Below are 14,916 nucleotides of genomic sequence, written 5' to 3'. Positions count from 1 at the left end.
TTTGAAAGGAAATGAAGAGCAAAGACCGTAGCCCCCAAAGAAATAAACTAAACTAGAGCAAAACCAACGCGGAAAAAATCCTGCCTAAAGCAAAGCCCAGCAGGGATAGTATCAAAGGGTTAAAATCCTTTTGATTGACGTTGTAGCCTCCGGTGCCCCGGGCTCAGGCGCGCGCCATTGGCCGCCAGGGCTTGTGCCTGGCGGCCAATGGGGGGGCGCGGTCCACGAGCGGTGCCGCGTGTCTCCTCCTCCCATTGGCTGAAAGTTACTGTGGGAAAGAAAGTTTGGGAAGTTTCACACGAGCCGTTCGCGTGCAGTCCCAGATATATATAGAGGCCGCCAGGGCCTGGGGATCACACAGGATCCGGAGCCGGTGCTGATAACAGCGGAATCCCCTATCTACCTCTCTCCTTGGTCCTGGAATAGCGCTACGGATCACCAAGTAGCCATAAGATATTATAATAAATGCTCAGCACTTGCTCAGTAGTTTTGTGAAAGTCTCGAATAAAAGGGACATAAAACAATTTTTTCGTGTGTGTGTGAAGGACTCCAAAAATAAAATTCTCTAGGGATTTAAAAAAAACATCAACAGAAAATGCCAGCTGATATAATGGAGAAAAATTCCTCGTCCCCGGTGGCTGCTACTCCAGCCAGTGTCAACACGACACCGGATAAACCAAAGACAGCATCTGAACACAGAAAGGTAAGGGCAGTACCTGTATCTCTCTGAAGCCCCAAGAAATTAAGCTGGGGTGGGCGGGGGGTCTTTTATCCCTTAAAACTCCCTTGGTGAAATGGCAGATCCCATGGGAACTGAGGACTTTTTCATTTCTTTACAGTCATCAAAGCCTATTATGGAGAAAAGACGAAGAGCAAGAATAAATGAAAGTCTGAGCCAGCTGAAAACACTGATTTTGGATGCTCTTAAGAAAGATGTAAGTGGATAATGCTGCTTTTTTAGCTTTAATAAATGAAATACTATTTCTCGGGTACTACGTAAGAATGAAATCTCACCGGCGGATCTTCCCCGCCAGCATTGCGTTCTTTGAGGCGGGAGGGCCGGTCCCCTTCAGTGGGGGTCTGGGGAGGTCGGCGCCATGGGAGGGACCCCCAGCACTCCGAGGCTGCCGGCGGGGGTCTCACTTGCCTTCCTTGCCTCCTCTTCTGTGCAGAGTTCGCGGCATTCCAAACTGGAGAAAGCAGACATTCTGGAAATGACAGTGAAGCACCTCCGGAACCTGCAGCGGGCACAGATGACGGGTGAGGGCGGCTTGCCGCATCCCCCTCTGCGGGCGTCCCTCTCACCGGGCGGTGATTTCTTCCAGACTTCCGCCCGTGGTTGTGAGAGGCATTCAGCTACATTTTACTGCCTTGGCTCACTCTTACGTTCCCACGGTCTGGGGCTTATTTATAGCCACAACTCCAAGTTGTTACTGTTCCGGAAAGGGAGGGAGAGTGGTTGCAGCGGCGAGGGCGGCGGGCGGCTTGGCAGCGGGGAAAGCGGGTGGGGGCCAAAGGGCTTAGAACTGTGGCGTTTTGAGCTGCGTAGAGCCTGGAGGTCTTGTGCTTTAGCAGTCCCTCCTCCCCCATTATAGAAGGGAAAATGAGGTTCGGATGGCCGGGAAGGGCATTACCCAAGGTCACATCGCACGCGCTGTGTGTGTGTGTGGGGGGGGGGGGGGGGTAAGATCTAGGGCCGAGATCGGTTTAAATCCAGCGATTAAGAATGGAGAGAAGGAGCGTCTTGGCTTAAGTCGCCAAGCTAGTGTGGAGAAGTGGATGGTTTTACTAAACCCACCCACCCTAACTGGAGGCAGTTCTGCGGGCCCAGTGGTCAGGAAGGCAAGCCGCGGGGACCTCCCAGGGCGGAGGCGGTGGCCTCGGGGCCAGGGCCTTACGGTGACCTGACCTGTCTGTCTCCTTCTGGTCTGCAGCCGCGCTAAGCACAGACCCGAGCGTGCTGGGGAAGTACCGCGCGGGTTTCAGCGAGTGCATGAACGAGGTGACCCGCTTCCTGTCCACGTGCGAGGGCGTTAACACCGAGGTGCGCACCCGGCTGCTCGGCCACCTGGCCAACTGCATGACCCAGATCAACGCCATGACCTACCCGGGGCAGCCGCACCCGGTCTTGCAGGCGCCGCCCCCACCCCCGCCAGGACCCGGCGGGCCGCAGCACGCGCCATTCGCGCCGCCGCCGCCACTCGTGCCCATCCCCGGGGGCGCGGCGCCCCCTCCCGGCGGCGCGCCCTGCAAGCTGGGCAGCCCCGCCGGAGAGGCAGCTAAGGTGTTCGGTGGCTTCCAGGTGGTGCCGGCTCCAGACGGCCAGTTCGCCTTCCTCATCCCCAACGGGGCCTTTGCTCACAGTGGCCCCGTCATCCCAGTTTACACCAGCAACAGCGGGACCACCGTGGGACCCAATGCAGTGTCGCCTTCCAGCGGACCTTCGCTCACGGCCGACTCCATGTGGAGGCCCTGGCGGAACTGAGGGGCTCAGGCCACCCCTCCCCCCAAACTCAACCTCTCTCTCTCTCCTCTCGGGACACTAAACAGGAACTTGGATGCTGGGAAAGAAGAGAACTTTTGTGATTAAGTCGTTACTTTGTTTTTTTAATTTCTAAAAAGTTACTTTTTTTGTAGAGAGCTGTATTAAGTGACTGACCATGCACTATATTTGTATATATTTTATATGTTCATATTGGATTGCGCCTTTGTATTATAAAAGTTCAGATGACATTTCGTTTTTTACACGAGATTTCTTTTTTATGTGATGCCAAAGATGTTTGAAAATGCTCTTAAAATATCTTCCTTTTGGGAAGTTTATTTGAGAAAATATAATAAAAGAAAAAAGTGAAGGCTTTTATGTCTTAGAACTGATTATTTCAGAATATGTAAAAAAATAAAGGCACTTGGCAGAATTTGAATTACATATAATCTGAGAATTCAGGAACTGGCTCTGTTGTTATTCAAAGAACATTTTTAAAAATCCATCAAACCTTTCACCATGAACTATATTCCATTTAATTTGCAAGAACCTACGCAATATGGCTTCTCTGATCAATTTGTGATAAATTCCTTAAAGAATTTCAAACAGTTTATAGTTGGGTAGGCCATTCAGGGTACCTGCTCCTTCTGAGAAAGGTTGAACAGGACTGAATTCATGAAGTTAATGGATCTAGTACCATTGCCCGGGTCACTTTAAGGGAGGCTCCTGCAGCCCTTCCCCCCTGGGGTAGCTTACCAACATTCAAAGTAAAAACACTCTTAACCAGTGCAGCCTCCAACCTTCAAGAGTTGGAAGTCTTCCTTTAATTAGTCAGCCCTTAGGTTCAGCTAGACATTCCCTCGTACCAGCATCCAAAAGTTTGAAATGCCTCTCTGCACCCTCTTCAAGCAAGCTGAGAAGGTCAACAGATTCCTTCTGCCAAGGGACAGCTAGTTAGACTCCCATGTGGAGCCCAAGTCCAGATGATTAACACCAGACATATGTTTTTGATAAGTTTCTGTGCTTGGCTCTAATAGAGAAAGCATGTGGGGGCCGAGCTGGCAGGCACACAGGCCATCTTCCCCCTTTTAATACAAACAGCAAGCGACCCCTCCGCTTGGTCATGCCCCATTTCCAGGCAAGATGTGGGCTCCAGATAGGAGCAAAAGGCTTGTCTCGGGTTTCAGCTCACATAACCCTCCTTAACAAGTCCTAACTCAAAGCGGACAGCTTTAAACTGTGCCAGGATCTGCAGGGAATTTCTTCCAAATCCCATCACAAAGGCTTGTCAGATTTTGTCAGATTTGGCCAGGTGTTTGACTGCATCCAGGTGTTGGGGAAATGAAAACCACGAGCCCTACGAGACCAGACACATCAGCGGCGCTGTGGGTCTGGCGGGCGCGCCCTCCTCCCGCACTGCCGGCCAGTCCTGCTCCCGGCCAGGCCCCTCCCGCCAGCCTCCTCTCACCACCACCCGCCCCCCTCCCCCGCCCTTCCTTTAGAAGGGCTTCTGGGAGGAGGATGAGGCGGGAGAGATCAATCTTTGAAGCCTTCCTAACAAAGATAAAACCAACGATTTTCTGTCTTGTTTCAAAAGCTTTACCTCCTCCCCTGCCTTCTCTGGCCTTTCCCACAGGCCAGTGTGGAGAGCAGCTCTATCGAAGGGATGATCTAGCAGACAGCGGTTCGTTTCCTATTCAGATACCTCCTATCCAACTTCAGACTCAGAGGAAGAGATTTAAAAGATACTTTTAAAAATTTGGCTTCTACTTGCTTCATTTCGTGTATGTGAAAAGGGCCCAATACACCCTACGCCCAAATAAATACTAGTACACACACACACCCTTCTTCATCATAAATTTCCAAGATTTCCCTCTTGTTTAAACACAAACATAATAATAATTGTTCTATCAAGACTCCCAACCCAAGCTCCAATACTTCATTAGGTAAACTTGTCTTCTGGCCCCACTAGAAGTCCTTCCTTAACTGTCCTGGCAGGAACAATGGAGACATCAGTCCCATTTTTATAAAAGTACATTTGTGTTTTAAAAAATTCTACATTCTCTCCTCCCTTCTTCCCGTTCCCCTGCAATCTCTACACCAAATTTAAACTAAGTCTCTGTCTTTCCCTGTGCTAAGGGGAAACAACGGGGGGAAAGGTGAATTTTTATTAATATCAACAGTACATAGGTATCTTGGGGAGGGTAGTAATAATTTTTTTTAAAGAAGTAAACATTTGTTCACTTGAAAATAAAAGTGGTATTTTCCCCTGAAATATGGGTTTAGATTACTAGATGAGGCATTTGTTTCTGTACAGTATGGACAAGGGGAGACCCTGGGCTCCGATGCCCGTTCTGCTACTAAACTCACTGTGTCACTTTGCACGAGTCACTTCCCTTCTCCGGGACAATTCTACACCCGTAACGTGAGTAGGTTTATTCCTAAGACTTTGCGCCGTCCTGCACCCAGGCTGATTCTGGAGCAATCAGTGCGGGGAGGCGAAGCTTCAAAGGCCACTTCAGTCTTGCCCCCCCTCACCAGGATCCCTCGGGCTTGCCTACTTACACCGCCTTGGGGCACCCCCAGCAGCCCTCCTCCCACCCCCGGCGGCGCTGATGGCTCCAGGAGATAAGGCACAGCCCCAAGCTCCAGGTAGGGATGCGGGCCACGGGCCTGGGTCCCCCGCATTAGCCTCTCTCTGGAGACCCTCCCGGGCCCGGCCCTCTCGGACCCTGGCACCGGGAGCGGGAAAGCCGCTGAACTGGAAGGAGGGAGGGGGGGTCTCTCCAGGTCAAAAAAGGAGCCTCCCCTAAATGGTGACTAAGCGCGACTCCGCGATGCGCACCCTCTCGCTCCCCCTTCCACCCCACGTGTTTCTGGAGTGGGGACCCAGGGGTTAAACTGGACCCCCTCGGCGTCACCGCCGTCCCGGGAAACCTGTCATTAAAGTCAATTAACTTTTCCCACACCCCTTGGCCGGTAACTACTCGCTGCTAGCTTCCTCCCCGGCTCCTAAGTGCAACCAGATGGGCGGCCGAGCTGCCCCCGCCGCGCGCCCGCCCGCCCGCCCGCCCGCCGGGGCGGCAGGGGGTTCCAGGGAGGCGGCCGGGGCCCGCGGCCGGGCGGGAGCAGGCCAGGGCGGCCACACCGGGCCAGCCCCGGCGGCCCTGCGGCCAAGGTGGTTTGCTTAGCAGGCCCGGCTGCTTTCTGGCAGGAAATGAATAGCTCCCAGATGAGCTCAGGCAACCTGAGAGGTCGTGAGAACGGCGCGAACCCCCGCCTGTGCAGCCGGCAGCCTGCCAGGCCGCGGGGGGAGCGGGCGGCGGCGGCGGCGGGAGGCCGGGAGGCCCGGCGGGCGGGCGGGCGGCGGCGGGGGAGGGAGGAGGGAGCCGCTGACACACGAGCCCGCGCCCGCTCCTGCTGACAGGCAGGCAGCCGCCCGCGCCCGGCCGCCTCCCCCGCTTCCCCCGCCCCGGGCCCCAGCGCCTCCCAAGCAGCAGGCCCTCGCCGCAGAAACGCGGCCGCCCGGCCCGCCGGGGCCTGGGGGTGGGGCCGCCTGCCAGTGTTTTTCCAGTTCTCCCGGTAGCTCCCGGCCGTGGTTAGCAGCCGGGAAACTGGGCCGAGGCCGGTGTCAGGGCACCGGAGGCCCTGGCGGCCTGCAGAGCCATGCCCAGCGGGAGGCCGGGCGGGGGCCGGGGCCGGCAGGGCGAGTGGGGGCGGGGCGGGGGCATCTCGGCCCACAGAGGCGTCCCCCCCAAAAGACAGTCACCAGGCGGTCACCCTGGACTCCTTAAGCAATCAGCCTCGTTTCCCAAAGCCCAGCACCTACTAAGTGCGCCGCAAAGCCACGGCCAGCGCAGGAGAGACCCAGCGGGTCCCGCGCGGCCCCTGCGCGCACAGCGCTCTCGGTTTAGCCAGAGATACGCACGCCAGTGACTCATCCCGGGCGTGGGGCGGTCAGTGCCAAAACCGAAGCTTGAACAAAGGGCATCTCAGCGCGGAGATTAATTCTGATTCGAGAGGAAACTGGGTAAGGTTTGCAGAGAGTTGGCACTTGAAGTGGAGAGGTGGAAGATGAGTTCAGCAGGAAGAGAGAGGACTAGGGAGGTGAAGGAAAACGCAGGTAGGGCCAGTCTGGGGACATTTCAGGAAGTTCGCCCGTGGTTGTTACTTTTCAAATACGTCCATTGGCTGCCTTAGAGGTAAAAAAAGAGAAGGCTGCCTTGTCTGCATCAGTCCTGGCTTAGTGCAGTGTAGTCCGGGGCGGGGGGGGGGGGGGGGGAGGGCATATAAAAGCGCATGATCTGGTTTTGGATGCTTAGGTTGTAAAACCAAGGCAAATTATTACTTCTCTGTGCCTCAGTTTTGTAACTCTGGGCCACATTTGGAACTTAGGGCTCTTCGGGTGGTATTTCATAGGGTTGTGAGGATGAAATGGGTAAACGTTCATAAAGCATGAAGAACGGCGGTTGGCCCTAGCGGGTTTGGCTCAGTGGATAGAGAGCCGGCCTGCGGACCGAAGGGTCCCAGTTCCATTTCAGTAAAGGGTCCATACCTCATTTGCAGGCTCCTCCCCTGGCTCCTCCCCACCAGGGCCCTGGTTGGGGCCCTTGCTCCATGTGTTTCTTTCACATCGATATTTCTCTCTGTCTTTCCCTCTCTCTTCCACTCTCTCTAAAAATCAATGGAAAATTATCCTCGGGTGAGGATTTAAAAAAAAAAAATGGTGCTTGGGACATCAGTCTTCAATACATGTCAGCTGTGATGATTTTTAAACAACCACGGTGAAGTTTGTTCGCCAAATAAGAAACCCAGTCCTTTTGCCCGGCGATTTCAGGATCGGCTTGTAATTGCACCAGGCCTCATATTAAAGGATCACTGCTTCATCCTTGGTTTCTGAATTTCAAGTATTCACTCAATAATTATTGAGCCACACACTATGGGAATAAAGGAGAAGAAAGACAGAATCTCTGTAGCTATAAAGCTCACAGTCTGGTGGGAAGACAAACCAGTTAAAAAAAAAATTACTCTGTGTTAAATGCCATAAAGGAGTAGTGTGCATCGTGGTACAAAAGAAGGTCACAGGTCATGACAGGTAACTTCTTGGTCCTCCAAATTATGATGAATCTTTGTGAATTTTTGTGACCATATTCCTGGGGCAGTAAAGAGTCAAATTCCACCTAAAAAAAGTTATTGTCAAATGGTTAATTTCTAGATTAATTATTTTACAATGCTAATATTTTCTGAGTCTGCATCATCACCTTGATGAGGTCAAGGAACTCGACCAGAGCCACAAAATCCTGGTTTCAAATGGGCCACTCCCTGTGAGATGCTGAGCAATTCCTCATAAGTCACTGGGCTTCAGTCCCCTCACTGATACGGTGAGAAGGCTAGACCGGAAGTCCTTTTCAACTCCACAGTCAGTGTGATTCTCTTTGCTCAGCATGCTTCTCTGTGCCTGGTACAGTTTAACATGTGCTCTATGGCTATAAGAGCCTACATGGGGCATATTTCAAAACTTTCAACCAAGTCCTGGGGTGATTTTACAACCAAGTATTTATCTACAGTTAAAGATGTGATAACAGACCTAAAGGATGGGCATTGTAGTCCCACTGCTGTAAGGAAATAGGACACACGTTAGATGCTTGGAGACCTGCCCTGTTAGTGACAACTGTGCCCCACATCCAAGGAGGCTGCATCTGATGGGATTTGCTCACAACGTCTGGTTATCTTACCTGGAAAACAGACTAGCAAGAGTTAAAAATACCATCACTCTCCCTCTTCATCCTAAAAAATGTCTTCCCACCCTGTCCATTTTCTCACTCCTTTATTATTATTTTTTCCCCCCACTTATTTTCTGAATGGAGAATATGATTTGTTGGTTATCAGGACTCTTTCCACCAAGGAAACATATTTCCCCAACGGGCTAGAGTTTTTCCACTGGTACACTGCTGAATTAGTCTGTTAGACAAGAATGTCAGTCTAAATTAGTGAAAACTCTGAATTTTAAATATCCAACAGGAAAAGCAGGAAACTTTGCAAATACTTGTAGTGGGTCTGAATTCACCACTTACAAAGGCACTTGCTGTCGTAAAACTAATGCATTAAAGTCATGTAAAGAATGTATTCTCTCAAGCAGGTGAAACGTGCCTCTTGCAATATCATTTATACTATCAATCTTTCTTTACAGTAAGAATAAGAGGAGCCATGATTGCAGTCCACGTAAATAATTTCAGTCTAAATTAATAATAAGGCGTTACTGTTACTATTCTTTTTATGTCCAGATATATTTTCAGTGGTGATTTATATTTAGTCCAGCAGGGATCAATGCATTTTCCCCCTTAGAATTGCAAATATCACTTAATGATGGTGAAGTTAAAGAGCACTGTTTGTAACTTACTATTTTGTTATTCACTAATGTGATCTGTTTTCATGTTAAACTAACTTTGCTGGTTTAGTCATCAATGTGAGACCTGAAATTTATAAATCCAGTTTATAAAAATCTCCAGCCTAGAAAAATCCTATTGATACTGTCAAACACCACCACCCATGACTTCATGTTTTCTGCCACACAGTTTCCCTCTTTCAGCTTTTCCCCTGAGCCATAAAATTTGTCCTTAAGGCATCAAAATGTAAAACAGGAATATTATTCTTTAACAGGGCAATGACAGGGCAAATGCCATGTAAAATCAGTTTCAGAAGCCACTGCCATATGTGACATTTCAAAGTAAAAGTAAGTGTAAAAGTGCTTAAGGCATTTCTTCATTTTAGTGAAGACCTAATAGATATTTAGGGTCAGGAATGGGATACAAAACTTGTGGGAAGGCTTCCCACACCCCAGATTTAGGAAAAACAAATACTTTTCAGCACACAAAGTTATTTTTTCCTGTCTTCTACTCCATAATTAGGACCCATATAATTATTTTCATACAAACAGAATCTTGCAGGAGACGATGGATATTTCCCTTAAAATTCTACAAAACAGAATAATTGTGGAATTGTCCATTAATGCTTTTCAGGGGAGAACAAGTCTCTAAAGAACTCTGAAACCAAAGACTCATTGGTGTCATTTTTGTTTTCTTGTTTTGGAGTTTGGGACAGGAGCAAAATGGGGAGGCCCAGATTTGGGAGGGGGAACATCCTATATAATAAAAGCCTAATATGCAAATCGACCACACTGCAGAACTACCAGTCAGTGGGGGGCGGGGCCAGTGAGTGGATGGTGTCAGGCCAGCCAAGGCGGGTGCCAGTGGGCAGAGGGAGGGGATGGCGATGGGGGGTGAGGGTAGGGGGGTGGCTCACAACCAGTGGTGCTGGCACCATCCCCCATTTGGCCCCCTGGTTGCCTCCTGCAGAGGGAGGCAAGACTGCAGACATCCCCCCAGGGCTCCCAGGCGCCCCCCCCCCCCCCCGGAGTGCACAAATTTTCATGCACTGGGCCTCTAGTAATACATAATCATGTAAACAATTCTGAAATTACTTTTGTGTGATCTCTTTGAGATTTTATTTTAAGTTCAAAACAGAGAGTATGCATCCAAAGAAGAGACATTTTGAAACAGTTTGATGCTGGGAACAGTTCAAAAGAATAACTTAAAATGTTGTTCTTGCTTCAGATATTTGCACAGCTCCCATATCAAAGACCTAAGGCTATCATCATATTTACACACATACACTGGCTTAGAAATAGAAGTTGAGTTTCAAACAATCGATTATGTTGAAATATAGCTAAACTGATATTGAGCTGAATTCAACTTAATTTTTAAAAAGCCAAGTTTTCTTTTTTAATATACAACCTGTAGCCACAGGTCCAGATCTCAGCTCCGTACTTCCCCTAATTGGGTGGGTCCCTCCTCAGACTTTCACTGGACTCCCTGGAAACTTGTTCTGTTTTAAGTAAATGCCCCTCCAACTGCAGCCTCAATATGAACCCCCTCATTGCCTGGTTCTGCCTTTCTTTTGAGCCTGCTGGGTTGATGACTTCATTTTCCCACCTCAGGTGTGACTAAGGTGGGGAGCAGTTACAGGGGGATGGGTAATGTGGGTGCCTGGGCTCAGGAGTGGGGTACTATGAGCTGGGGTTTGCATCTGGACCTGGGAGCATGGGTACCATGGACCAAGGAGTGCACACTGGGCTGGGAGTGAGGACACATTTCTGCCTCCCCTACCCATGCTAAACAGGGCTTCTCCTTCCTCAAGTAAAACTCTGTCCTCCTGCCATTCTGGTCCTTGTACATCTCCCCCTCAGCTTACCTTCACCCGGCTTCCTCCTGCACTCCTTTCTCAGGGCCTGTGTTCTGGATCCATCCCTTCTCCTTCATCGGGGAGGTGGCCCACAGAACATCTGCTTTTAGTCCTGAATTTTCAACCTGCCTTACCTTTTTGCCTTGTTTCTTCAGCGTATAAACACATTTATTCCTCTACAATCTTTAAAAGTCAACTTCTCCAACCCTCTACTTCCCTCTCTACCTGCAACTTCTCTGCCCCTTTCTCACCAAGACTCCGGAAACCTTGCTCAGAGCTTCACTGCCCCACTTGTCTCTCGCTGCCCCCGCTCAAGGCCAGGCTTCTTTAACCCCATCTCTACTGGCATGCTCTGGCCAGGGCAACTCAGAGAACACACCAGATGATTACTTTCCTGTCATTTCCTCTGCCAACATGTGTAAGCTTTTGACCATGTGCAAACTCCATCCTTGCAATTCCTTCCTTCCTTAGCCCCTGTGGCATCTCCTTCTCCTGACTGCTTCCAATCTTTCTGATGACTTTTCAACATCCATCATGGATTTTTCCCCTCTACCCACTCCATTAAGGTCACAGTCCCTGAAATTCTATCCATGTCCTTTTCCTCTTGTCACTCAGCCACTCATGGCAGTGATGGGCATCTTCTTTCCTGAGCTCCATACTATGGACCCAGCTGCCCACGGGACATTTCCACATGCAAGTCAGTAAGTTTCCAACTCAATTCATGACCCCGGATTTCATCTCTATGAGGTACCCTACCCCTGTTTCCCAGGTTCAACGTGTCCCTCTCAGCCCCATGACCTCTCTCATCCCCACATCTCACAGGTCACCAGGAACCAGCAGGTTTCCCTGTCTTCTGAATCTCAACCCCCATCGTCATTGCCTTTGTTCAGGAGTTTCGAGTTTTTTTGGGTTCACCTCCTCTAAATGGATCTCTTCACCTTCAGTCTTGTCTCCCTCCAATCCATCAGCTGTAACATATCCAATCATGTCTCTATGAGAAAACTTCCAAAGGCGTCCTATTATCTCCAAGACCTCCGTTCTTCCTCACCTCCCACCTTCCTGCCCTTCTCACCTCCAGGCAGCACCCCAGACCTCAGTGTGCCTGCTCGCCCACCAGGGCTTCACTGAGACCAGCCTTCCGCCAAGTGCCGGGGGACTATTCACACCACACTTGCCCAGTCTGGGCGTTCTGGTTTGATGAGTGGACAGAAGACCCAAGAAAAGCCCTGACCGAGTCTTTTTCTCCCAACTACATCCCTTTGCAAAAGGCTGGGAAGATCTCTCTGTGAGTAAACACTGATTGGCCCCCAAAAGCTACCCAGAATTCCTTAGCAGTTTCCCAGGTACCCCAACAGCACCCAGCACAGAATTAGGCTGGGAGGTCAGGGTGGCTGTGTTGAAAGAGAATGTGGGTGGGGGTTTGGTTTTTTCCCCTCTTCCCATTTTCCAAATACTCTGTAAAGTGGTTATGCTACTTTTCTAGCTGAAATGTTTGTTTTTAAAAATGAGTTTTTGACAACAGCTTAGAGGAAGTAGTTCTCTTTTCTAAGTGCCGGCTATGCCAACACTCGGTACAGTTTGGCTCAGCATTTAATTATTATGTTCCTGAGTCCTGAGTGTCTTTGTTGGGTCTCTCACCGCTAGCCTGGCACACAGAGGCACTCTGATGCTTTCCTCTGCTGAGATCAGTCCAGGATCTGCCTGGCACATTGGGCTGCTCAGAGACACTGCTGGGCTCCTTTGCTCATGCAGCAAATGGAGGGCAGCCCCAGGGCTTCAGCTGGTGGGCTTGGCCCTGCCTGACCACTCTCTTCCCCAGTCATGATGGCTAATGACTGTCTACCAGTAAGTCTCTGAGTTCAGTTCTCTGGTGGATTAAGGTGGAGGCAGATTTCTTGCTATTTCCCCAGTAGAGAGGAAGAGTTTTTTTCTCCCCCTTTTGATTCTGGTCTGGCCCTATGACTGTTTTAATGAATCAAAAGCAGCAAAGTTGCCCCTGTGCCACTTCCAGGCCTGAGCCTCAAGAAGAGCTGGCAGCCTCTGCCTTTGCACCTTGGGGAGTCCTGAGCTGCCAAGTAAGAAGTCAGCTACACTGATGGAGAGACCTGGCCGGGGGGAGAGGGGGCGGGGGGCAACCACATCAAGAGGAAGAGAGAGAGGCCTCCAGAGTACATGGAGCAGCCAATTGGCGTGGCTCAGTGGTTGAGGGTCAACCTGTGAACCAGGAGGTCACGGTTTGATTCCAGGTCAGGGCATATGCCCAGGTTGCAGGCTCCATCCCCAGTTTGGGGGCATGCAGGAGGCAGCCAATCAATGATTCTCATCATTGATGTTTCTATCTCCGTCTCCCTTCTTTTCTGAAATCAATAAAAATATATATATTTTAAAAAACTACATGGAGAGAGAGAGGACCCACCATCACAGCATGCCAGCTGAGCCTAACCCTCCAGGAGCACCACCAAGGCACCAGCACCAAATATGAGAGGGAACAACTTGATATTGCAGCTGGTGGAGTCCTGAGATGACTGCTGCACAGCCAGTGGCATATGGAACGGAAGAGCTGCCCAGCTGAGCCCAGTCAACCTGCAGAATGATGAGAAATAATTGGCTTATTTTTTAAGCCTATCAAGCTGGCTTGCAAATAAAACCAGCACAACCTGTTGATAAGACAAACCTTAGCTTACTTTTTACTGTGGTTAGGGGAAAACACCACGCAGCAAAGCTTTGTCAGTATCACCAACGAGGGAGGTACATATTGATAACTAGAAGCTTGGTTTAAGGCAGAGACATGATTAGAATTGGGCAAGAATCACCACATAACAATCCGAGATTGGTGGAAACAGCAAGGCAAGGGATTTTTACTGCAGCAATTCAAAGAATCTTACAGCACAATCTGTTGACGTTTCCCAATGAAGCGTTGATGAGAAGTTTCTTTAATGACCAATCAAACCATTTCCCTGGGCAGGAGACTCCTGAAGAAATAGTCATATTAATGAAGGCAGAGGAATATTAAAGTTCTGCTAATAAAGACAGAGAAAGAGCACAGAGTCCTGTTAAAATAAACAGTAAGATGTGGTTTATGTTCTCATGTCCAGGCCGAGTGTGGGGCTGGCTGATTTCGGTTCTCAAGCGCTAAGTTTGGGGATGGTTTGTTATACAGCAGTTAACCATTGAGACACTCCCCAAAACCTTCCGCTTCTCAACGTTTCTGTATTTCCCCATTTACTCATCAAATATTATACACCTATCATGTGCCAAGCACAGGGCTAGGCACTGGAGATACAGAGGAGACAAAGACAGGAGCCCTGCTTTTTCAGAGCTGAAATTGTAGTCAGGAAGAGATAGACAGTAAAACATTAAACAAAAGCATGAACAAGGTAATTTCGATATGAATGAGGTGTTCTGAGGAAAATAAAATAGGGCAATGGAAGTCCTCCTGAGAAGATGCGCTGGGTGACCTGTGAATGGTGGAAGGCCCCAACAAGCCAAGCTCTCAGCAGAGAGCATTACAGACTGGGGCACAGCCAGGGCAAAGCTCGTGAGGCAGGAGAGAGCACTGCCATGTCTGAAACATGCAGACCAGAGCGGGTGGGGCCCAGGATGAGGCCTGAAAGGCTGGCAGAGGTCAGATCATATAGGGCCATGGTCATGGTGAGGAACTCAGATTTGAACCTAGGGCAATGGGAAGCCACTGGAGCAGCGCAGCCCACTAGAAGTCAAATGGGAGCAACATAGGCAATTTTTAATTTTCTAGTAGCCACATTTTTTTAAAGTAGTTATTTACTAAAATTAATTTTAATATTTTATTTACCCCAATGTATCCAAAATATTATGTCAACATGTAACCCCTATGTAACATTATCAAGGGATAGTTTACGTTCTTTTTTCGGTGCTAAGTCTTTGGTTTATGTGCACATCTCCAATTCAGACTAGCCACATTACAGTGCTCAGGAGCAGTAATGGCCAGAGCAGCATGGAGGGTCTAACAGTCATCATCCTCAGAGCATTCATTTCTCTCTTCCCTCATACTGACCTGCCATCATTATCCAAGAGCGTGCATAATTCCATCTAAATACTGCCTCGTCTCTTCCATCATCTTTACCCCAGATCAAGTGTCTTTGATACTTTGTACGTCAGTTATTGCTACATCCTCTGATCTGGGCTTTCTGCCTTTGCTCTAACTCCACCAATCT

General features: G+C 49.6%; 1 protein-coding gene across 1 annotated transcript; it reads left to right on the top strand.

Moving 5' to 3' along the window:
- The first annotated feature begins 337 nt into the window (after positions 1-337).
- Positions 338-2,857, top strand: HES1 (hes family bHLH transcription factor 1). The gene is made up of 4 exons (XM_036350303.1): positions 338-703; positions 840-935; positions 1,173-1,260; positions 1,935-2,857. The coding sequence occupies exons 1-4, from the start codon at positions 596-598 to the stop codon at positions 2,483-2,485; spliced, it is 843 nt and encodes a 280-aa protein (XP_036206196.1). The 5' UTR covers positions 338-595; the 3' UTR covers positions 2,486-2,857.
- Positions 2,858-14,916: the final 12,059 nt, after the last annotated feature.

This window comes from Myotis myotis, unplaced genomic scaffold (genome assembly GCF_014108235.1).
Source record: "Myotis myotis isolate mMyoMyo1 unplaced genomic scaffold, mMyoMyo1.p scaffold_m19_p_2, whole genome shotgun sequence".
In the NCBI taxonomy this organism is placed as follows: domain Eukaryota; kingdom Metazoa; phylum Chordata; class Mammalia; order Chiroptera; family Vespertilionidae; genus Myotis; species Myotis myotis.
Note: the sequence above shows the minus strand (reverse complement) of the source record. Positions and strands in the feature narration are given on the sequence as shown.